This window comes from Calonectris borealis, chromosome 22, assembly GCF_964195595.1.
Source record: "Calonectris borealis chromosome 22, bCalBor7.hap1.2, whole genome shotgun sequence".
NCBI classification, from domain to species: domain Eukaryota; kingdom Metazoa; phylum Chordata; class Aves; order Procellariiformes; family Procellariidae; genus Calonectris; species Calonectris borealis.
Genome location: NC_134333.1, coordinates 7,542,085 through 7,563,036, shown reverse-complemented (window position 1 = coordinate 7,563,036; position 20,952 = coordinate 7,542,085). Strand labels below are relative to the sequence as shown.

The following is a 20,952-nucleotide window of genomic DNA, read 5'->3' as shown; positions in this document are numbered from 1 at the left end:
TCGGTGACGTCACTCGCCGTCACGTGACGGAACCCTGCGCTAAAAATAGCCTCGCCCCCCTCCCCCTCCCCCGGGGGCGGGGCGCGGCGGGGAGGGGGGGGGCGCCTTAAAGGGGCCGGGGAGGGGCGGGTGGGTGTGCAATGGCACACGCGTGTGAGTGGGAGCAGCGTGGGCTGGTGTGCGACGATCCACGCGTGAGTGTGACGGGCTGGTGCGTAACGGCACACGCGTGAGCGTGTATCATGTGCTAGTGTGCAACGGCGCACGTGTGAGCGTGCATGTGCGTGCACACCAGGGGTTGGTGTGCAACGGCACACGCGTGAGTGTGCACCGTGCACGACGGTGCAATGACCCGCGTGTAAGAGTGTGCGTGTGCGCCACAGGCTGGTGTGCAACGGCACGCGTGTGAGTGTGCACCGTGCACTGGTGTGCAACGACACGCGTGTGTGAGCGTGTACATAAACTACGGGCTGGTATGAGCGTGCAATGACACGTGGGTGTGGGTGTGCATCGTGGGCTGGTGTGCAATGACACGTGTGAGCGTGTGATGAGCTAGTGTGCAACAGCACACGTGCGTGCGCCACGGGTTGGTGTGCAATGACACGTGTGTGTGTGCACCATGGGTTCGTGTGCAATGACACATGTGTGTGTGCATGTGCACCAGGGGTTGGAGTGCAATGACGTGCGTGTGCACTGTGGGTTGGTGTGCAATGACACGTGTGAGCATGTGATGAGCTGGTGTGTAATAGCACACGTGTGCACCACGGGCTGGCGTGCAGTGACACGTGTGTGTGTATGCATCATAGGTTTGCATGCAATGACACGTGTGTGTGTGTAGGCACCATGGGTTGGTGTGCAATGACACGTGTAAGCGTGCATGACAGACTGGCATGCAACGGCACACACACGTGTGCCACAGGCTGACGTGCAGCTGCACATGCGTGTGTGCACACGCAAGAGGCCGGTGTGCGATTGCTCTCGCGTGTGAGTGCGTGAATACACGTGTGTGAATGTGCGTGTGCAACAGGCTGGCAGGGGATCGCACACGTGTGCGTGCATCTATGACAAGTGGGTGTGCGATGACACGTGTGTGCTCTGTGCACAGCAGCCTGGGTGCAGCTGCACACGCATGTGCATGCACGTGTGACGGGCTGGCGTGCAGTTGCACACGCGTGTGAGTACACACGGGCAGCCCGTGTGCATGCATGAGGGGCTGGCGTGCCCTCACACGTGTGCACACGCGTGTGTGCCCACCCCGCCGGCTGGCAGCCCCTGCTCGTGCACTTGCACACGCGTGTGTGTGACAGCCGAGGGGGGTGCAGTGGGGGCGGAGGCGGGGGGGGGGGCAGGTCCCCGCGGCCTCGCTGCTTGTGCGGCCCACGCGGGGACGTGCGGGGATGAATCACGCCGGGCCGGGGCCGCGGTGAGTCACCGCCGCGGGGAGCGGCCGGGGTCCAGCCGGCGGGGCACACGCGTGTGCACACGGGACACGCGCGGACACACGCGTGGGCGCCCGAGGGATGGGTGAGCGTGGGGCGGCGGCAGCAGGAGGGACCCACGGGGCTGGGGAGGAAGGGAGGGAGGGACGGACGGGACGGACGGACGGACAGACGGCGGCGGGCGGGGGGGGGGTGCTGCCACCTCCCCTTTAAGAGGCGCGGCCGCATTCCTGCCCGCCGACAGGCGGCGCGGGGCCCTTAAAGGGGCCGTTCCCGCCCGCCCCGCCCCGGTGGGCCGCGGGTTCGCGTCCCGGCCCGGCCCACTTCCGCCTCCAGGGCCTGGGCCGCGCCGCTGCCATGGTAACGGGAGCGGGACCGGGGGGGGGGGCACGGCCTGGGGAGGGCAGGTTTGGGGTCCCCTTGAAAAGTTTGGGGTCCCCATGGGGTAAGCCCGTCCCGGGGGGGAGGTTTGGGGTCCTCACGGGGTGCAGGGTCTCCGCCACGGGGCCCTCGGAGTCCCCTCCGGTCCCCACGGGGTGGGCCCGGCAACGGGGGTGCGGGGTGTCCCCGCTTCCCTGGAGGGGAGGGAGCGGGGACCCCCCCAGGCCTCCCCATGGGACAGAGCGGCTCTAGGGTCCCTGTAGGGTAGGGGGGCACCCCATAACCAGCCCCCCCCCGGCTTTACCCCCCTTCCCGCAGGCCTGCCGCCTCCAGAAGCTGTTCGGGGCCGACGGGGACCTGGCGGACGAGGTGAGGGAAGGGACGGCACCTGCCTGGCACCGGTGACAGCCACGGGGACACCACCGGGGCCTGGCACCACCCCCACGCCCCGAGCTGCCCCACCGGGGTGGCTTTAACCCACCCGGCTGATGGGTGCAGGCGCTGGTAACTCGTTAAGTGACGTTAACTCGTTAAGAGGTTTCTTGCTTTTGGCTTTAATTTCTAGGGGCCATCGGGGCAGGGTCCTGGTCACCCATGGGTGGCTCTGTGGGGGGGGGACAGGGCTTTTTAGCTGCCCGGTGCCTTCTCCTCCCGCAGGATTTCCTCTCCGCCGTGGAAGATGCAGAGAACCAGTTCGTGGTCCCCGGACATTTGTCACCCAGCGGTGGTCCGCTCCCTCCCAGCGTGCCGTCCCCAGCCCCCAGTCTGCAGCCCCTCCGCCCGCTGGGACCCCAGCTCGGTCACCGCTCTGGTAAACCCCCCAGCCTGCGGCCCCTCGCTGGGCAGGGGGAGCAGCCCCCGGGCTGCCGGGGACCCCCAGCTGGGGGAGCAGCCCCCCAGGATGAGCTGGACAACGACCTCTTCCTGGCCGCCTGCATGGAGCTGGACGGCCCTGAGCTGCCGGCGGGGGCCGGTGCTGCCCGCCCACCCCCAGGCCGGTGGGAGAAGCCCCCGTGGATACGCACGGGGCAGGAGAGCCCCCAGGAATGGGTGGCCCCCAAGAAGCTGCGGGTGGGAGAGGAGCTAATCTCCCCCAGCTCTGGGGGGCCGGAGGACAGGCAGGACCCCCTGCCCGCCCCACAGGCAGCTCCCGCTCCCAAGCTGGTGCTGCGGCCCAGTGCAGCCAGTGCCTGCCCCCCCGAGCCCCCCACCCCCTTGGGAAAGCCGGGCAGATCTTGGGGCTCCATTCCCCCTCCCCAGGGGACCCCGAGGCCTTTCCAAGCGTCCCCGTGCCAGCCGGGAGCAAGCAGCTCCTCCATGGGGCTGCGGGTGCCCCGGACCCCCACGGCACAGGCTCCCCGGCAGAGTTGCCCCCGGCCCCGGCTGCCCCCTGCCAACCCGCCGGCCCTGATGAGCTGCGTGGAGCCCCCGCCAAGACAGCCGCCCCGGCCGGCCCCGGGCAGCCTGCAGACACCGGTGGTCACCAACCACCTCGTGCAGCTGGTGACGGCGGCCAGCAAAGCACCCGGGGCTGCCCCGCGTCTCCCACTGCAGGGGAAGACTCGCCGCTTCCCGGGGCCCGCCGGGATCCTGCCCCAGCAGGTTGGTGCAGGGGATGGGATGGGATGGGGTGGGAGCAGCCGGTAAAGAGATGCAAAACCCCGGGGCAACCTCAGAGCCTCCCCTGGGTGCCCCATGATGTTTCTCTCTCTCCCGTAAGCACGCTGGGAAGCTCCTGGAGGAGATCCTCGTTTCTGCTCCCCAAACTCCAGCTCACGGGGCTGTGGCGAAGCCGCGGACAGAGGTAACCCCCTGCTCCGGTGCGGAGCTGGATGTGAATCCCGGTGGCGCTGCTGCGGGAGAATCCCCAAGGCCGTGGCTTTCAGAGGGCGATGCTGGAAGGGGAAGGGGGTCCCCGGGGCTCCCCCCTTGCTGTGCCGGGGCTGCGAGACGCGTTGGCTCGGCTCCAGGGTGGTGACCGCGGTTGTCCTGTGATTCCAGGGATTGCCCAGCTCCTCTCCGCCCACAGAAGAGGATTTCGGGAAGGGCCCCTGGCTTGCCATGAAGACAGAGCTGGGGCTGGACGAGAGGGACCCCAGCTGCTTCCTCAGGACCTACAGCGTGGTCATGGTGCTGCGGAAGGTGAGGGCGGCCCCAGGTGAGGGCACCGACCCTGGGGACTTGGCTTCCCGGCTTTCCCCTTGCCCCTTGGAGCTGTTTCCAGGGCCAGGCATCAACGTGGGGAAGGGACCGAGCTGGTCTGCCTGCAGATGTCCCGTGGGGGACATCGGTGTGACGAGGGTCTGTGTGCGCAGGCAGCCTTGAAGCAGCTCCCGAAGAACAAGGTCCCCAGCATGGCGGTCATGATCAAGACCCTGACCAGGACCAACGTTGACGCTGGTGCCGTGTTCAGGGACCCGACGGGTAAGCGCGGCCGTGCACGTGCCCGGGTCGGGCTGGGGTTCCCGGCCATCGCTCCCCGTGGCTAACGGGTCCCCTCCTTGCCCGCAGGAGAGATGCAGGGCACGGTGCATCGCCTGCTGCTGGAAGAGAGACAGAGCGAGCTCAGGCCCGGCTCGGTGCTGCTCCTGAAGCAGGTAGGAGCCGCGGAGGCAGATCTCCAGCAGCAGCAACGCATTTGGGGCTGTTTCTACCACAGGTGCCACTAACCGGTGGTCACCGCGCCCGGCTGCCGGGCTCACATCCCACGGGAACGGGACAAGGGGCTCTGCCGGCTCCTCCCCAGGCTGCGGCCGGTGGTGCCATCGGAAGCCGGAGCTCTGACTCTGACCCGCCGCTGTCCTCGCAGGTGGGCGTCTTCTCCCCGTCCCACCGCAACCACTACCTCAACGTCACCCCCAACAACCTGCTCAAGATCTACCCGCCGGAGCCCGAGGGCAGCTTCTCCCAGTCGTCGCCGGCGCAGCGGGAGGTGAGGGAGCGCACAGGGATGCTGGGACCCGCCCGCCCCCCCCCCCCCCCAAGGGTATTACCAGGGGGGCTGCGGGGACCCTCGAGAGGAACTGGGGAGGAAGGGGGAGGCTTGGGAGGATAAATCCTCCTGCGGGCCCCCAACAATTCATCTCTGCTGGGTTTTGCAGGTCCCTGCGCAGGCTGGGCTATTCCGGGACCACCCCGCACAGCCCCCCCGGGGTGTCCCTGCCCCTGGGGACTGGGGACGATGGAGGACGGGCAGCCACAGCACAGAGCACTCTCCTGGAGGCTTCTCCCTGCACCCGCAGAGCCCTGGGCCTGGGCAAGAAGAGCCGGTGGGAGCTGACGGCTGCGACATGGGTGAGTTGGACCCGCGCTGGGTGGGGAGGAAAAGCTCGATGTCCCGTGGAAAACAAGTCCTGGGCTTGGGCAGTGTCTCTGCTCACCTGTAGTGCCAAAGGGGGACTCGTTCCGTCGCATCCCCGGTACGTGGAGTTAATTCCTCCTCTATACGTACGTAAAACTCATGCGTTTCACCCTCCCTGCGCCCGTGCAGATGACCTGGACGGGCTCCTGGGAGAGCTGCCTGAGGATTTCTTCTCGGCTCCAGCCCAAGCTGACTGCTGCTGACCGCGGGGAGCTGCGGCACGGCCGTGGGGCCAGGGAGACGGTTACTTCTGGCACGGCCTGGCGAGGATGCCGAGCAAGCAGGGGATGCGCCGGCCGCCTGCCTGCTCCGTTCTCTGTACGTCTGTTGTGTTTGTTCTGGAGCCAAGAGCTGGGGGGACCCGGGGAGCCCCGGGTGGACACGGCCTCAGCGCCTGTCCCCACTCCTCCGGGCGGGCTGGCCCCTCTCGGCTCCCAAACCTGCATTAAAGGGCTCTTCTGCCCCTGCCTCGCCCCGTCTGCTCGTGTGTCACCATCCCCTCTGCCGCCGCAGGTGTCCCTCTGTCCCCTCTCTGCTGAGCTGCAGCAACCCCAAACCCTTCCCTGGGGGGGTCCCCGCTTTCCCTCTCCTCCCCCGGACACGAGGTGCCGTTACCCTCCCTTGTGCGGCCTCAGCCCAAGCCCTGCGGGGTTGGGGGGTACCCGGGTCCCAGCCCAGCCCCTTGGGACCGTCCCCATCTTGCACCCACCAACAGGTTAAACTCCCTGGCAGCCCCGAACCAACGTGACTCTGTTTACCACCCCGGGGGAGTTATTTATAGGGTGGCCTGGCTTGGGCTCTTGATTCAGCATTTGTGCGTGGGGGCACAATTATTTATAACCCTATTTATAGCCCTATTTATAACCCCCACCCAGGCACAGGAGGCAGCTTGCTGCCCCCCCCCAGCTTCCCCCTGCCCTCCTGGGGTGCCCATGGCCCAGGAAACCTTCACCTTCACCTCCTCCGCCCTGCGCTCGCTGCGGCTCCAGCGGGAGCTGCTGGAGCAGGAGGATCGCCGGCGAGCCCTGGCTCGGGAATCGGCCACGCGACGGTTCCTGCCGGCGAGCTCCCGGCCCCCCCTGACCCCTTCCCGGCGGCCCCAGTACTGCCGGGACCCCGCCGTCCACAACGCCCTGTACGCCGGGGACCTCCTGCGCATCAAGAGCATCTTTAAGGACGAGACCACCACGAACCTGATCATGGAGACGGTCAGCGAGGAGCTGGTGTGGTCGCCCGAGCAGGGTACGGGGCCGGGGGGCTGCGTGGGGCGGGGGGGGGTCTCTTCCCTTTCCCGCTGGGCTCCCTGCAAAATAACGGGGGGAGTTGGGGGGGGCTGAGGGGGCGATGGCTGAGGATGCAGCTCCTCGGGGGGAGGAGGGCTGGCTGCTCTGATTTGGGGGTGGTGGGACAGGGAGGATGCCCTGGGAAAGGGAGGGGGTGATCCCGGTTTGCGCGCCCCAGGGCTTTTCCAGGGTGGAGGTGGGGGGAATGTCGGGGTTCACAACCAGCTCCCTAGGCTGGGGTACGGGTGGGGGGGATGGCTCTGGTGTAGGGTGGGTGGGCAGGCCTGGGGCAGCACCCATGGGTGCTCTCAGTGGCTGACGCCTCCCCATCCGGCAGGGCTGTGGGTGCTGAGCCCCCGCCGGCAGCAGACGTCGGCGCTGCGCATCGCCGCCGGCCGGGGTTACGGCGACTGCGCCCGGCACCTGCTGCTGCGGGGGGCGGAGGTGGACGCGGTGGTGGGGGGCCGGGCCCCCCTGCACGACAGCGCGGCCGCCCCCCGCCCCGACTGCACCCGCCTGCTCCTGGCCTTCGGGGCCGACCCCAACCTGCTCAGCACCGAGGGCTCGGCCCCCCTGCACCTCTGCACCGCGCCCGACAGCCTCCCGTATGCCCCGCCCCTCGGCTGCATGGTGGGCTCCGCCCACTGCGTGCCACGCCCCTCATCTGCATATAAAGCCCGCCCTTGTGTCCCGTCCCCCCCCCCCCGCTCCAGCCAACTCTGCATGGCAGGCCTTGTCCAAGGGCTGGGCTGATCTGCATGCTGGGCTCCACCCACTCAATCTGCATGCTGGGCTCCACCCACCCAATCTCCATAGCAGGCCCCTCCCACATGTCCAGCCTCATCTGCGTGCCAGCCCTCCATGCTCCCAGCCTCATCTGCATGCAAAACCCCACCCACACTCCAAGCCCTGCCCACACCCTTATCTGCATGCCAAACACCACCCCCACACTAAGCCCCACCCAAACCCTCATCTGCATGCCAAGACCCACCTACACACCCAACTCCACCCACCCTCAGCCAAGCTCCACCCACACCCTAAGCCCCGCCCACATATACAGCCTCATCTGCATGCTAGTCTCCACCTCCCACTCAAACCACACCCACCACTTACAAACCCCCATAGATAAGCCCTACCCTCACCCCGGGCCAAGCCCCGCCCCAAAGCCAAGACCCACCCAAACACCAGCCACACCCAAAACCAAGCCCCGCCCCCCCAGGCCAAGCCCCGCCCCCCCAGCACCCAGGGCTCCCTGGTGGGACCCCACTGTTTGCAACCCCACGCTGCAGCACCCACGTCCCAGTGGTGGCCCTGAGGGGGGGGGGGGGCTCCAGGGGGTGACAGGGGTCTCGGGGGGGGGTCCCCAACCCCAGCTCACCCATGTGTGTGTCCCCCCCCCAGCTGCGCGGAGCTGCTGCTGGCGCACGGGGCGCGGGTGAACCTGGGGACGCGGGACCGGCAGGTGACGGCCCTGCACGTGGCGGCGCGGCAGGGGCTGGTGGCCCACGTGGAGCTGTACCTGCGACACGGCGCCGACCCCGCCCGCCGCAGCCGCCAGGGCGAGACCCCCCTCAACGCCGCCTGCGCCGCCGCCGAGCGCCCCGAGGACGCTGAACGTTACTACCGGGTGGCCGAACGATTGCTGGCGGCCGGTGCCGACCCCAGGGCCGCCGGCCGCAAGGACCACACGCCGCTGCACAACGCCTGCGGTAACGGGCAGCCCCGGCTGGCGCGGCTGCTGCTGCAGCACGGGGCCGATGCCACCGTCCCCAACTGCGCCGGCTACACCCCCATGGACTGCGCCCTCCACGCCGTCGAGGAGTACCGGCACCAGCACCCCGAGCAAACCATCACCCTCCTCCTCGACCACGGCGCCGGTCCCGTCCACCCCAAGGTGGGCAACCGGGGTGGGGGGGTGCTGGGGAGGGTGACGGGGGTGCGGCGGCGGTGTGTCCCCCCCCTCGGTGACACGTCTCTCGGCAGATGCTCAAATTCTGCTGCCGGCACCCACCGGCGCTGGAAGTGGTGCTCAACGCCTACGACCGCATCCCCCCCGCCGAGAGCTGGGTGGGGGCCGTGACCCCAGAGCTGTGGGAGGTAAGGGGGTGCGGGGTGCCCTGGCGTGTGTCCCCCCCCCCATCAAAGCTCGCTCACCCCCGTGTCCCTGTGTCCCCCTCCTCCAGGAGCACCGGGATTTCTACGCCTCGGCGGTGCGCATGGCGGGCCAGCCGCGGCGGCTGCAGCACCTGGCCCGCTGCGCCGTCCGGCGGCACCTGGGCACCCGCTGCCACGCCGCTGTCCCCAAGCTGGCCCTGCCGCCCGCCCTGCGCCGCTACCTCCAGCTGCCCCCCCAGGGGTTCATCTCCTGAGGGCACCCCCCCCCCCCACCGGCTGGTGGCCTTCGGGAGTGACAAAGCGGGGGGGCTGGTGGCTCCGTCCCCCACTGGCTGCTGCCACCCCCCTCCCGCATGTCCCCGTGTCCCCCCCCAAGCGCCCCGGTGTGAATAAAGGCAGAGCTGGCTCTTGGGGTGTCTCCTTTCCCGTGGGGACCGGCAGGGACACTGACTGCTGCACCGGGTGGGACAGGGCTGGGGGGGTCACAGGGCCAGGGGAGGTGACAGCCAGGCCCTGGGTGGGGGGACAGGGCCTGCGACGGGGAGGTGACAGCCAGGCCCCGGGGGTGGCAGGGCCCGGGGCGGTGACAGCCAGGCCCTGGAGGGAGGTGACAGCCAGGCCCCGGGGGTGGCAGGGCCCGGGGCGGTGACAGCCAGGCCCCGGAGGGAGGTGACAGCCAGGCCCCGGGGGTGGCAGGGCCCCGGGAGGTGACAGCCAGGCCCCGGGGGTGGTGACAGGCCCCGGGGACACAGGAGACACACAACGCCCCGCCCCCCGCCGTAGCCCCGCCCATCACGCCCCGCCCCTCCGCCGGAGGCCACGCCCACTTCCTCTCAGCGTTGAGGCGTAGCCCGAGCGCTCCGCCCTTCCGCCCTCCCCCCCCGCTTTGCGCCATCACCGCGCGCCGGGCCACGCCTAGTGGGCGTGGCGTGGCGGCGCGACCGTGACGCACCGCTTGCGCGCCCGCGGCCCCCTCCCCGCCCCCGCAGTTGCGGCGGCGGCGCAGTGACGTGGCGCTTCCGGCGCGCGGGCGGCGGCGGGACGCGGTGAGTGCGGGCGGGACCCCGGGACCCCCCCGGGACCCCCCGGGCCTGCCATGGACCCACCGGGACCCCCCCAGGACCCTCCCCGGGACCCCCCGGGCCTGTCAGAGACCCCCCAGGACCCGCTGGGCCTCCCCGGGACCCCCCGAGCCTGTCAGGGACCCCCCCCCCGGACCCGCTGGGCCTCCCCGGCACCCCCCGGAGCCGGTCAGGGGCTTCTCCGGGACCCGCTGGGCCTCTCCGGAACCCCCCGTTTCCCCCCAGGGATCCTCTGGGCCTGTGAGGTGCCTCCCGGGATCCGCTGAGCCTCCCCGGGCGCCCCCGGGGCCTCCCCACGCCCCCCCTCCGGGAGCGGCCCCCCGCACTGACCCGGCCGGGACCGTCTCGCACCGACCCGCGCCGTCCTGCCCCTGCTCGGCCCGGACTCCCCCTCGGCTTTATCAGCCCCGCCCGCCCCATCTCGGGGGCTTTAGCCCTCCCCAGCTGGGCCCTGTCCCGCCCCCACCGGGCAAGCGGCCGCCGCAGAAAGCACCGGGAAGGCTTTGGCCGACGTTAACCGGGCTCCTCACCCCGCTGCCGGCCGGCGCTCCGCTCCCTTCCAGGAGTGGGGCTGATCTCGTGGGTGGCGTGACCCTGGCTGGGCACCGAGGGGTTTCGGGAGCCCACCGGGACCCTCTGCCGGCCCCAGCAAGGTGACCGCGGCCCCGCGGCTCCTTCCTGCCCCGGCCGATTCCAGCTCGGGTTGTAATTACAGGTGCCGCGTTCCTAATTGCCGTGTAGGAAGCGATAGCATCGCCCTCCTCCCAGCGGGGCCGAAGTAATTACTCCTGAGCCGTAAGTTCTCCCTCCTAAAAGAAATCCCGAGGGGCTGCCGCCTCCCCTGCCCACCCAGAGCTCCCCACGGCTGTGGGGCTGCCCCACGGGCATCACCCCCTCCCTAGCTCTCGCTGGTTTAGTATCTCGGTAACAAAAAGGAAGCGTCTGCGGTAAAGAAATCTCCCTTCCCTCCAGCTCTTCGTGCCCTCGGAGCAGCAGCGGGATTTATTTTAAGGCCGAACGCGACTACGAAGCAGCCCCGGGGGTCCCTGCTGCCACCGCACGGCCGGTTCGCCCCCGGCACGGTGGCTTCGTGGTGGAATTAAGCCAGAAAACAAGCTGCCGGGCTGGGGGGGGGTGGAAATCCCGGCTCCAGAGATGGAGCCCCCTGCCGCCACCCTCATCCGAGGGGTGGGGGACGAGGTGACGGTGGTGGCCGGTGTGGTGGTGCTGGTCCTGGCTCTGGTCCTGGCGTGGCTGTCCACCTACGTCGCTGACAGCAGCAACCAGCTTTTGGGAACCATCGTCGCGGCGGGGGACGCGGGCGTCATCCGGCTCGGCCACGTGGAGCGGTACGTGGGGACGGCGGGGGCGGCCGAAGCCCTGGAGCCCCCCGGGGTCCCCGAAAACCCAGAGGAGAAAACAGAAGAGGAAGGGGGGGCAGCGGCGGGGCCGGCGGCGGAGCAGGGGGCCGGGGGCGGCCCCCCCGACCCCGGCCTGGAGCAGCTGCTGGACATCCGGAGCTTGCCCAAACGGACCTCGGCCGCTGAGCCCAGCGCCCCGGGGGGGCCACCTGCCCCGGGGGGGAGCGACCTCTGCTCCGGCCTCATCAAGATCCGGCTCAAATTCCTTAACGACACGGAGGAGGTGGCCGTGGTCCGGCCCGAGGACACCGTGGGGGGCCTCAAGAGGTAAGTCCTGAGGGACAGGGGGGTGCGAGGGGAGCGCTGCCTGGTTGCAAACACCCCCCCACCAGCCCCCTCCCCGCCCTTCTGCCTGAGAAGAGCGGAGCGTTTTCACGAGGGATCCCTCCAAAAATAACGAGGAGGTGTCGATTTTAAAATAACGAGTTTAAAAGACGAGGTGGCACGTGGTGGCAGTGCTGTCACTGTCCCCCCGAGCTGGGACCCCCATGGATTTTACGATGGGGGGGTTTCCCCCAGCCCCAGGTCCCTTTAGGTGCGTCCGTGAGCCCCTCCGACCTCTTCCCTCCTTCCGCAGCAAATATTTCCCGGGCCAGGAGAACCAGATGAAGTTCATCTATCGCGGGCAGCTGCTGCAGGACCAGGGCCGGACGCTGCGCTCGCTCCACATCACGGACAACTGCGTCATCCACTGCCACCGCTCCCGCAGCGTCGCCGCCGCCGCCGTCCTGCCCGACCCCAGCGCCGCCGCCCCCGACACCGGCGCCCTCCCCGTCAGCGCGGGGAACCTGATGGTCCCCGCCGTCATGGTGGTGCTGGCGGTCACCTGGTATCTCCGCATTAACTACCGGCAGCTCTTCACCGCCCCGGCCACCGTCTCCTTGATCGGTGTCACCGTCCTGTTCAGCTTCCTGGTGTTCGGGATGTACGGACAGTAGGGACTCGACCGGGAGGTGCCATGGCCTCCCCCCAGCCCGGCCCCGGCGCTCGGGCGGGCGCTGGTATCTCCACCGCGGCGTTAACGGTGACCGGAGCCGGCGTGGCGGGAGCTTGGTGCGTCCGTCCCACTCTGCGCCGGACTTTGTCCCCCCAGAAGGGGCTGTGCTCCCCCCAGACACCGTCCTCCTCCCTCCCGGCCCCACGCGCAGCTCCGGGGAGGAGAGGCACGATCCGCTCTCGCTCTACCGGGCTCCATTCCTGCCCTCCGCTCCTCTCCCGACGAGCGTGCCGGCTCTGCGCGCTCGGGCTCGCTCCCGCGCTCGCTCAGGACAGCGTCGCGCCCCGCACGCATCCTGCCCCGTCCCCTTCTCTGGGACCACAGTGAACGGCGAGGGGGGTACGAGCCCAGGGCCCCGCACCAGAACGGGCTGCGGCTTCCTGCCAGAGACTTTTTAAAGCAAATAAAAGGTTGTCAACGTCAGCCCCAGCGCGCGCCTTCCTGCCCCAGGGGCGGCTGCCGGCGAAACCGCGGCTGCCTCGCTACCCCGCTGCCTCCCCCGAGCTTTTGGGAAGTATTTGTTCAAAAAAAGAAAAAAAAGAAAAAAAAAAAAGACAGCCCCACAAACGGATTTTGGTAAATGGAGTGGTGGGAGCCGGGCTGGGAGGGGGAGGTGGTACGATGGCCCTGCTTAATTAAACACAGGTAATTAAGCAGGGTCCTGGTGCCGCACAGCAGCCACGAGCCGGAGATACCAAGTCAAGATGCAGTTTTATTTACAGGGGCAGCCACAACCCACTAACGGGACACACAGACCTCACAACGGCTCAACTACCCGTACGGGGCGGAGGACGTGCGCAAAAACACAAGTCTCAAGCCCAGGAGGGCCCCGGGCGGCCGCCGGACACAGACCCGGGGGGGGGGACGGGGCACCTCCAAGCCCCCCCAGCCCCATTATGCCCCCTTGGACCCCAAATTGCGGCCCCTCTCGCACAGCCGGAGGGGCTCAGGCTGTCCCCTCCGGTCACCATGCCCTCCCCAGGCAGTTTGGGGGGGGTGGGGAGCGCCAGGGTGGTCCCCCCCGTGTTTCTGGGTGCCTGGACCCCCCCCTCCTCGGGCCCCGGGGCACGCGAAGGCCAGCTCGGCGTGCTCCGGCGGCCAGGCCCCCCCGCGCCCCCAGCCCCAAAGCTCTGCTGGGAGCTACCGCCAGCAGGGAGGGAGTGTGGGGGGTCCTCACACATCTGGGGGGGCCCCCCCCAGCAGTTTGGGGTGCCCAGGGCTCCGTGGGGATCCCCCCCCCGGCTCCTGCCACAGCACTAGCCTTTAGCAGCAGTTTTAAAACAATAATGAATCCAGAGTCGAGAGCACCATAATTTGCGAGACCCACCGAGGCGACCGGCCACGCCACCGCGGCATGGGGGGGGCAGGAGCAGCCCCCCGCGCCCCCCCCAGAGACACTACAGCCCAACTCGGGGTGTCAGACAGCTGGGGGGGTACAATGGAGGGGGCTGAGCCAACCCCGTCCCCAACGCAGCCCCTGTGATAGAAAACAGCGGGGGGCGGGGGGGGTATCACTGGGCTGTGGGGGAGCTGGATTCGGCCGGAGGGACCTATCCTGCCCAGGCCCGCACAGCAGGGCGCTTGTCCCGGCCCCCCCAGCCAAAGACCGGAGCCTGGGGGGGGTACAAACACCAGGCAGAGCTTTTGGGGGTCCCAAAGGACACCCCCCCCCCCAACTGCAGCAGTGGGTACCCAGGCACATGGGGACGCGGAGCTGCCCTGGGGCCACCAGCCTGGGGGGGGGGGGGGTCGCAGCTGTGTCCCCCCCCCAGCTCGCTCTGTGGCCGTGGGGGTACGGCGCATTTCCCAGCCCAGCCAGGCACACGGGATGTCCCCGGCAAGGTCGGGGTCCCCCCTCCAGGCACAGAGGCCAGTTCAGAGCAGGGAAGGTCACAGCAGCTCCCCCCACCCCAAGCTGGGGACGGAGCCCCGGGGCTCCCCCCCAAACACGAAGGACGCAGCATGCAGACCCCCCCCCGGGGACCCCCAGGGCCTGGGCAAGCCCTGCAGAGGCCCCAAACACTCCCCAGCAGCCAAATCCAGCTGCTTACAGCAGATTCGGGGTGTCTGGGGGGTCCCCGCCTGTCTCCTTTAAGCAGGAAAAAGCCCCCCCCACCCCAATATGCCCCCCCCCATCCTGAGCCAGCCCGACCAGCGAGCGCCGACCCGGGGCACGGAGAGGGGGAGCAGCCCCGGGCTGGGGGCTGACCCCAAACCACTGGGGCAGGAGGGATCACCCAGGTCCGGACCTGCCCTGGGGGCCCAGGTGCCCCCCCCACCCCGCTGGGGTAAGGGTGCTCTGGAGCAGCGAGTGTGGGAGGGGGCACAGCTATTTTTTTGGGGGGGAGCGGTGGGAAGGGAAGGGGGGGGGGTTGTGCCCCCATCTCCGAGCGAGACGCCCCCTCAGAGCCCTGACGGGAGCCCCACGTACAAAAACTATGTCACAGAATAAATAGAGGCACCGGGGGGGGGGGGGAAGGAAGGGGGGGCACTAATGGGGGCTCCCAAATCCAGCCTCCCCCCCCCACCTTCCCCTACCCCCTGCAGCGATGGCCAAGTCCCCCATCCTCCGCACCCCGGGTACCCGCTTTGTGTCCGAATGGCAGGGCTGCGGGGCGGGAGGGGCTGCCCCGGCCCGTGTCCGTCTGTCCGTCCGTCCGTCCCCCGCCCCATCAGCTCCGCTGCCTTCAGTTGATGTCGTCGTAGATGCTGGGGGTGTGGGGCGCGGGGGGTTTGGGCTTCTTCTTCTTGCTGGAGCCGAGCCCTGGGGTGCCGCTCACCAGCCCCAAGTGGGGCTTCTTCTTCTTGGTCTTGCGGGACTCGGAGTTGTTTGTACCTGGGGTAGAGGGGGGGGGGAAAGGGAGGAGATGGGGGGGGTTGAGGAACAGCTGGGCTAGCAAAAGCCCCCCCAAAATAGAGAGGATCCCCCCATCACCGATCCATACCCAGGAAAATGTACCCCAAAACATTCCCCCCACCCCGGGAAGGTGGGTGACAAGATGTCCCAGCAGATTCTCTAGGGACTCTTCGAGGTGGCTTTGGGTAGCCGTGGTGTGTCCGTCCCCTCTTGTGCTGGGGAGATGCCAGGAACACCCCGTTTTGCCCCCAGCGAGGGGTCTGTGCCGCAGGACCTGCCCCCCGCCCCCCCCCCCCAACACTCACTGGCTTTTGAGGAGGCCGAGTCGGAGGGCGAGATGTCGGAGGAGCCGTCCCACTGCAGCCGGCTCATGATGGCCTGGCTCTCCGCCACCTCGAAGCTGTCGTTCTCCACGCTGCCCTCCGCCTCGGGCAGGGACCTGGGCAGAGGTGTTACGGGGGTCCCCAGCCCCCAGGACGGGGGGGACAGAGCCCACGGTGCTGCACCCCTCGACGCGAGGGAGACGCCAGGGGCTCGATCCAGTTCCCCGGGACCCGGCTGGGTTGCCCATCCCGATCCCAGCCCTCCAAGCCTCCCTGGAGGTGCCCCCGTCCCCATCCCCACCCTTCCTCAGGACCTGGGTGCCCCGTGCAGCCCCCCCAGTCTCTGTTTGCACTGGGTGGCAGAGCCTCGTCCCTGTCCCCACGCCAGGCCAGCAGCCCGGGGACCTTTCGGGCCCCAAGCGTGTGTGCGCTCACTTACGCGGAGGGACCGAGGAGGTAAACCCGGACCGATCTCCGCTGCTCATCTGTGTGCTGGGGACACCGCAGGGACCTGACGGAGGAGACACGGGGCTGAGTCAGGCATTTTGCTGTCCCCCCGCAACTCCCATGGGGATCCAGGCACCCTGGGGACCCCCCACAAAGCCCCCCCGCAGCCCTACACCGAGGGGGGAAAGGCCAGGACGCTCTCACCTGGTGCACATCTTCTTGGTGTGCTCGGAGATGACCCCGCATTGCTGGGGAGAGAAGGGACGGGTGAGTGGGCGGAGGAGCAGCCACGCGGCCCCCAGGGATGACCCCAGGGACCCCAACCTCCCAGCGCTGTCCTGTCCCCCCAGACAGACCAGTTCCACCGCCCCAGGCCACCACGTCCCCCAGGATCGGGAGTTTCTGCCCAGTGGGGTGCAGGGCTTCTCCAGGGGAAAACGCATGTCCCTGTCACCGGGTTTGGATCACGAATGTCCCCGTTCCCAGCCTGGAAGCCAGCCCCACCGGGACAGAGCTGAGCCAGGAGAGATCCTGGGAGTCCCAGTCCCCGTGCACCCCGTCTGGCTGGGGATGCGGTTCCTCTGCGCCCATCAGCGCCTCCCAAGCCCCCGGCCACGCACCGTGGTGAGCAGCGTCCGCAGCTCCTCGGGGCCCAGCGTCTCGTAGTTGATCCCCGCCGAGTTGCTGTACTGTGGGGGGACAGAGAGCGGCGTCAGGGCTCTCCCGGGGGATGGAGGAGGGACCGGGCGCCATCTTCCCCCGCCCCGGGCTCACCTTGAAGGGATCGGGGTTCCCGCCGATCTCGCCTGGAAGAGAGGAGGGGTGAGGAGGGTCCCTGCCCGCGGCCCGGCCCCCCGTGAGCCCCCCGTGAGCCCCCAGCCCCATTCAGGGAGAGCCCTACCTCCGAACAAGCTCCGCCCACCGCAGGTTGCCCCGCCCACCCAGTATGCCCCGCCTCCACCGCATGCCCCGCCCCCAGCCCTATTACTTGCTAGCATCCCCACAAACCCCGCCCCCGGTGGCGACGCTCCGCCCTACACCGGTGCTCCACCCCCGCTGCGATGCTCCACCCACCCCCCCCCGGGGCGACAAAAGCCCCGCCCCCAGGGCCACACCAGCCCCGCCCACTCACCATTTTTGTGTTTCAGGGACTTGGACCTGCGGGGCGAGTTGGGGTTCTGCAAGGAGAGCGGGGGGCGTTGGGGGGTGCAGGGTGCCCCCCCGTGTCCCCCACACCCCGGCCCCCTCCCCCAGCAGCACCCCACATCCCCCCAGGCCCCCTCACCTTATCCGATTTCCTCTTCTTTGCTACAGGGAGAGAGAGAAAGGAACGACTTTTACCTTTTCTGGTGGATTTAGCCCCAATTGCTGCAGCAGCCGCTGCCAGCCCACCCCACACCCCCACTGCCGGGACACTCCCCTCCCCAGGGATGGGGTGGGGCCGTCGGGGACCCCCATACTCGGCTGCTTTCACCCCACCACCCATTGCACACATACCCAGGACCAGGGTTCAAGGGCCACGGGGCAGCCGGGACTGGGGGGGGGGGCCAGAGACCCCCGGTCAGGGTGGCACCCGCGCACCCCGTGTCCCCCCACCTTTCTTCTCAGAGCCATAGGACCAGTCGTTGTCATTGATGTCATCGTTGTCCTCCTGGTCGCTCTCCGACTTGTTCATGTTGTTGCTGCTCGCAATCCTGCACGGGGAGGGGAGGAAGGTCAGGGACCCACAGCCGGGATCCGTCCCGCATCCTCCCTGGCACCCCAGGATCCATCCCGCATCCTCCCCGGCACCCCAGGATCCACCCTGCACCCCACCAGCTCTGCCATGCCCACCCCAGACAATCCCAGCCCCAGATCCCAGACAGGGGTCCCCAGCAGCCACCAAGGGAAGGAGGGGACAGAGGAGCCAGAATTCCCGGTTTGTTTTTCCGGGAAGGAAGGAAGCAGCAGGTCAGAGCAAGAGGAGCTGGAGGTGGGACTCTGGGGTCCCCCTTGTGCCCCCCTGGGGGGGGACCGCGGAAGCCCGCAGCCCGGCTTTTGGGGGGTCACGCTCACCTCCGGTTGGCGATGCGGCTGCTGTTGCGACCCATGCCCAGGCACTTCTCCAGGTGGGGGGCGAAGCGGGAGGCGGCGATGCTGCGGCTGCAGTTGGGGCAGACGCATTCCTTGTTCTTCCACTGGTTGTAGACCTGCCCGAAGATGTCCACGCCGGGCTGGTCCACGATCTCTGCGGGAGGCACACACGTCAGCCCCCCCCAAGACCTCCCTCTGCTGCAGAGGTGACGCTGCCCCTCAACTCCGGTGTTTTGCTCTGGGGGGGGCCCTTGGGACCTTACCGGTCCCTTCCCAGACCCTCAGCTTGGCTTCGGGGGCCTGAAACCAGCGGCAGCGCAGCCAGGGGGGTCTCTCCTACTCCCACCCACCCAACCGTGCTCCCCCAGGGCAGAGCACCGTGCCTTGGGGCAACGTTTCTGGGGTTCAGTTCACCCCAGGGGTTTACAAAATGGCTCCTCTGGGATGGGCCAGGCAGGTCCTGGCAGCACCGGCACTGCCAGGGGGACACTTGGGCCTGTTTAATCCTCCTCAGCACCGCCTGTGCCCAAATCCCCACGCGTGGGGACGACCCAATTCCCACCCCCCCACGGCTTTTCCCAGCGGCACCGGGAGCAGGACGCTCGCCGTGTCCCCGTTGCCAGCGTCACCCCGTCCCTGGGGAGCTGCGGGACGCTCACCGAAGTCCTTCATGCTGTCGGGGTCCGTGTCGTCCAGGAAGAAGTAGCCGCACTTGACCGCCCGGTGGACTTCGAAGCAGAGGCCCAGGCAGGCATCTTCCACCAGGTCCGTGTAGATCTCATGCGCGATGGCCTGGGGCAAGGGGGGGGGGGGCTGTTAGAGAGGAGGAGGGAGGTGGGGGGCGCAGGGGGACAGACGGACAGCTGCGGGGGGACGGACAGACAGCCCCGGGGGGTGCCGCTCACCTCCAGTTTGCTGTTATCCAGGCCAGACAAAGACATATCCTCCATTTTCATTTGCAACTGCTCGCGGAGAAGTCACGCCGAACGCTCATAGCACAGGACACGCGGGGGTCTCGCTGGAGGGGGGGGGGGGCCACGCTGGCACCTCATCCGTGGCCAGCAGACCCCCCCCCGCCTCCCTCGCCCCCCCACCCAGCCAAAAACCCACCTCACGCCCTGGGGAGCGGGCAGGCCCCAAGACCTCCGGGGTGTCTCCAAGCCCCAAGAGGCAGAGCCCTGGGTTAAACCTCCCAGGAATTTGGGGGGGGAGGTGGCACGGGGGTCCCCCAGCCTGGTATCAACCCCCCCTAAGGTGTAGGTCAAGGGAAGACGGGGAAGGGTCCCAGATTCGGATCTGCTGCCCGGCCCCCACCAACTTCCAGGACGGCCTCTCCTTCCCGGGGAGGGACGGCCGCTCCCCGGTCCTTTTGGCTGGATAAACAAGGCCTCTCCCCGCCGGCCACCATGGGGGGGGGGACGTCCCCCGCGCCCCACTGCCAGCCACCCCCCACCCCCCCGGGCCAGCCCAGGCCATGCCCGGCCATCACCAAGGTGTCAGGCCCCCCAGGAGCCTCCCCACACCCCCAGCATCATCTCTGGATTGCAGGTGGGCACAGGGGACTGGGGGTGCCCCCCCATGCACCCCCCCAAAGCTGGGCCCCACGGTGGGTTTTGCTGCATCACCCTCCCTTGAAGCTGATGGACGGGGCAGGGCAGGGGACCACCGTGTCCCCCCTCTGCAGAGGGCACCCCAGATCCCCCCTCCAAGGTCTAAAAGTGGGGGGGGGGGCCCCCAAACTCACACCAAGACACCCCCACCAGCGCTGCGCTGCTGCCGGCACCCACAAACGGTGGGTACTGGCCACTGGTTCGCATCCCCCGGTTGCCATGGAGGGGGGGTTCCGACCCAACCACTGGGACTGGGGGGGGGCCAGAGGGGGGGTGTTCCTGTGTGTTTGTGTCCCCCCCCCCTGCACCCCAGCACCCGCTTCCGGGCCTGAGCCGGGGATTTCTTCCCTCCGTTGCGGAAAGAGGAAACACCGGCTGGCATCGGCTCAGACCTGCGCCGCCCTGGCCCCACGGGATGTTTCCTCCTGGACCCCCCCGGACCCCCCCCACCCCGGGTTGGGAGGCCGGTGTGGTGCAGGCAGGACCCGGTGGGGTGAGGTGGCGGGGGGGGGGGGGGCGCTGCCTGGTGCTGCCCAGCCCCACTGCCCCCCCCCCAGCTGCAGGCAGGGCCTGGAGGAGCCGAACAAAAGGGATGCAGGCACCCAGCTGGGGGGGTGCACCCAGCTGGGGGGGGGTGCGCCCAGCCTGGGGGGGGGGGTGCGCCCAGCCTGGGGGGGGGAGGTGCGCCCAGCCTGGGGGGGGGAGGTGCGCCCAGCCTGGGGGGGGGGTGGCTGGCCCGGGGTCCCTCACAGGGCGGGGGGTTCGCAGGGGATCTGCTGGGGGTCCCAGGAGGGGGCGGAGGTCACGGGGGGCTTTCGGGACACACACACACAGAGGCAGGGCTGGGCGGTCCCGGGGAGGGTCCCGGGGAGGGGCCGGGCGGATCGGGGACCCCTGAGGGCCGCGGGGGAGGGGGGCAAAGCAGCGCGGGGAGGGGCGGGGGGAAGCCCAGGGTTCTTCGGGGCGGCGGGACGGGGTCAGCGGGCCCCCCTCCGGTGCTGCAGGGCCCCACGGCAGGGCGGGGCCGCGGGAACGGGAACTCCGGGCCGAGAGGGGTCGGTCGGTCACTCACCGGCGCGGAGGGCCCGTCGGGGCCGGGCCGGGGCCGGGTCAGCGCCCCCCGCCGCTCCGCCGCGGGGCCCGGCGGCGGCTCGCCATGCTCGGTGGCAGCGCCGCCCGCCCTCCCGGGGCCGGGGCCGGGCCGGGCCGGGGCGGGAGCGGTGCGCGGGAGCGGGCGGGCCGGGCCTGGCGCTCCCTCCGCCCGGCGGCGGCGGCGGCGGCCCGAGGCGGGGGGGGGGGGGGGGGGGAGGGGCGGGGCGCCGCACCCGGCGCGCGCACGGCCCGCCCCCGCGCCCGCCGCCAATGGGGAGGCGCCGTGCAGGGCGCGGCCAATGGGAGCGGCCGTCGCCGCCGCCGCCGCGCGGGGCCGGCACCTTGTCGAAGGGCGCCGGGCGCCGGGGCGGGGCGGGAGGAGGGGGCGGGCATTGAGGGGGTGTGGCTCGGGGATGGGCGGGGCGAGAGGGGGCGGGGCCAGGGATGGGGCGGAGTCTGGGGCCCTCCCTG

The 20,952-nt window shown here is 69.5% G+C and overlaps 3 protein-coding genes across 11 annotated transcripts; 2 read left to right on the top strand and 1 right to left on the bottom strand.

The window, feature by feature from the left end:
- Window positions 1-154: 154 nt before the first annotated feature.
- Window positions 155-9,443, top strand: ASB16 (ankyrin repeat and SOCS box containing 16). 9 transcript variants are annotated; one of them, XM_075171364.1, is made up of 10 exons: window positions 155-454; window positions 2,139-2,324; window positions 2,478-3,422; window positions 3,541-3,624; window positions 3,822-3,962; window positions 4,136-4,244; window positions 4,332-4,417; window positions 4,630-4,752; window positions 4,922-5,114; window positions 5,311-5,649. In XM_075171364.1, the coding sequence occupies exons 3-10, from the start codon at window positions 2,757-2,759 to the stop codon at window positions 5,382-5,384; spliced, it is 1,476 nt and encodes a 491-aa protein (XP_075027465.1). In that variant the 5' UTR covers window positions 155-454; window positions 2,139-2,324; window positions 2,478-2,756; the 3' UTR covers window positions 5,385-5,649. The 9 variants fall into 9 exon arrangements, with proteins under 9 accessions (XP_075027465.1, XP_075027463.1, XP_075027468.1 ...); XM_075171362.1 differs by having other exon boundaries at window positions 2,139-2,357; XM_075171367.1 differs by having other exon boundaries at window positions 172-194; window positions 2,139-2,357.
- Window positions 9,444-10,816: 1,373 nt separating this feature from the next.
- On the top strand, window positions 10,817-12,627 carry TMUB2 (transmembrane and ubiquitin like domain containing 2). Its single transcript, XM_075171370.1, has 2 exons — window positions 10,817-11,349; window positions 11,660-12,627. The coding sequence occupies exons 1-2, from the start codon at window positions 10,817-10,819 to the stop codon at window positions 12,018-12,020; spliced, it is 894 nt and encodes a 297-aa protein (XP_075027471.1). The 3' UTR covers window positions 12,021-12,627.
- A 144-nt stretch (window positions 12,628-12,771) lies between these two features.
- Window positions 12,772-20,566, bottom strand: ATXN7L3 (ataxin 7 like 3). Its single transcript, XM_075171369.1, has 13 exons — window positions 20,462-20,566; window positions 18,685-18,797; window positions 18,439-18,571; window positions 17,762-17,933; window positions 17,303-17,400; window positions 16,992-17,014; window positions 16,839-16,884; window positions 16,481-16,512; window positions 16,327-16,395; window positions 15,911-15,954; window positions 15,699-15,770; window positions 15,242-15,375; window positions 12,772-14,915 (listed from the first exon to the last, which is right to left on the bottom strand). The coding sequence occupies exons 2-13, from the start codon at window positions 18,733-18,735 to the stop codon at window positions 14,767-14,769; spliced, it is 1,023 nt and encodes a 340-aa protein (XP_075027470.1). The 5' UTR covers window positions 18,736-18,797; window positions 20,462-20,566; the 3' UTR covers window positions 12,772-14,766.
- Window positions 20,567-20,952: the final 386 nt, after the last annotated feature.

What these genes read in the sequence shown, in the direction of transcription:
- ATXN7L3 (XM_075171369.1), bottom strand. Translation starts at nt 18,735, where the DNA reads ATGAAAATGGAGGATATGTCTTTGTCTGGCCTGGATAACAGCAAACTG. An exon ending in GTCCCTGAAACACAAAAATG is followed by an intron (nt 16,513 to 16,838) that starts GTGAGTGGGCGG and finishes CCTCTCTTCCAG; the next exon opens with GCGAGATCGGCGGGAACCCC. An exon ending in TGCGGACGCTGCTCACCACG is followed by an intron (nt 15,955 to 16,326) that starts GTGCGTGGCCGG and finishes TTCTCTCCCCAG; the next exon opens with CAATGCGGGGTCATCTCCGA.
- TMUB2 (XM_075171370.1), top strand. Translation starts at nt 10,817, where the DNA reads ATGGAGCCCCCTGCCGCCACCCTCATCCGAGGGGTGGGGGACGAGGTG. An exon ending in ACCGTGGGGGGCCTCAAGAG is followed by an intron (nt 11,350 to 11,659) that starts GTAAGTCCTGAG and finishes CTCCTTCCGCAG; the next exon opens with CAAATATTTCCCGGGCCAGG.
- ASB16 (XM_075171359.1), top strand. An exon ending in ACGGGGACCTGGCGGACGAG is followed by an intron (nt 2,190 to 2,477) that starts GTGAGGGAAGGG and finishes CTCCTCCCGCAG; the next exon opens with GATTTCCTCTCCGCCGTGGA. An exon ending in CGTGTTCAGGGACCCGACGG is followed by an intron (nt 4,245 to 4,331) that starts GTAAGCGCGGCC and finishes CCTTGCCCGCAG; the next exon opens with GAGAGATGCAGGGCACGGTG.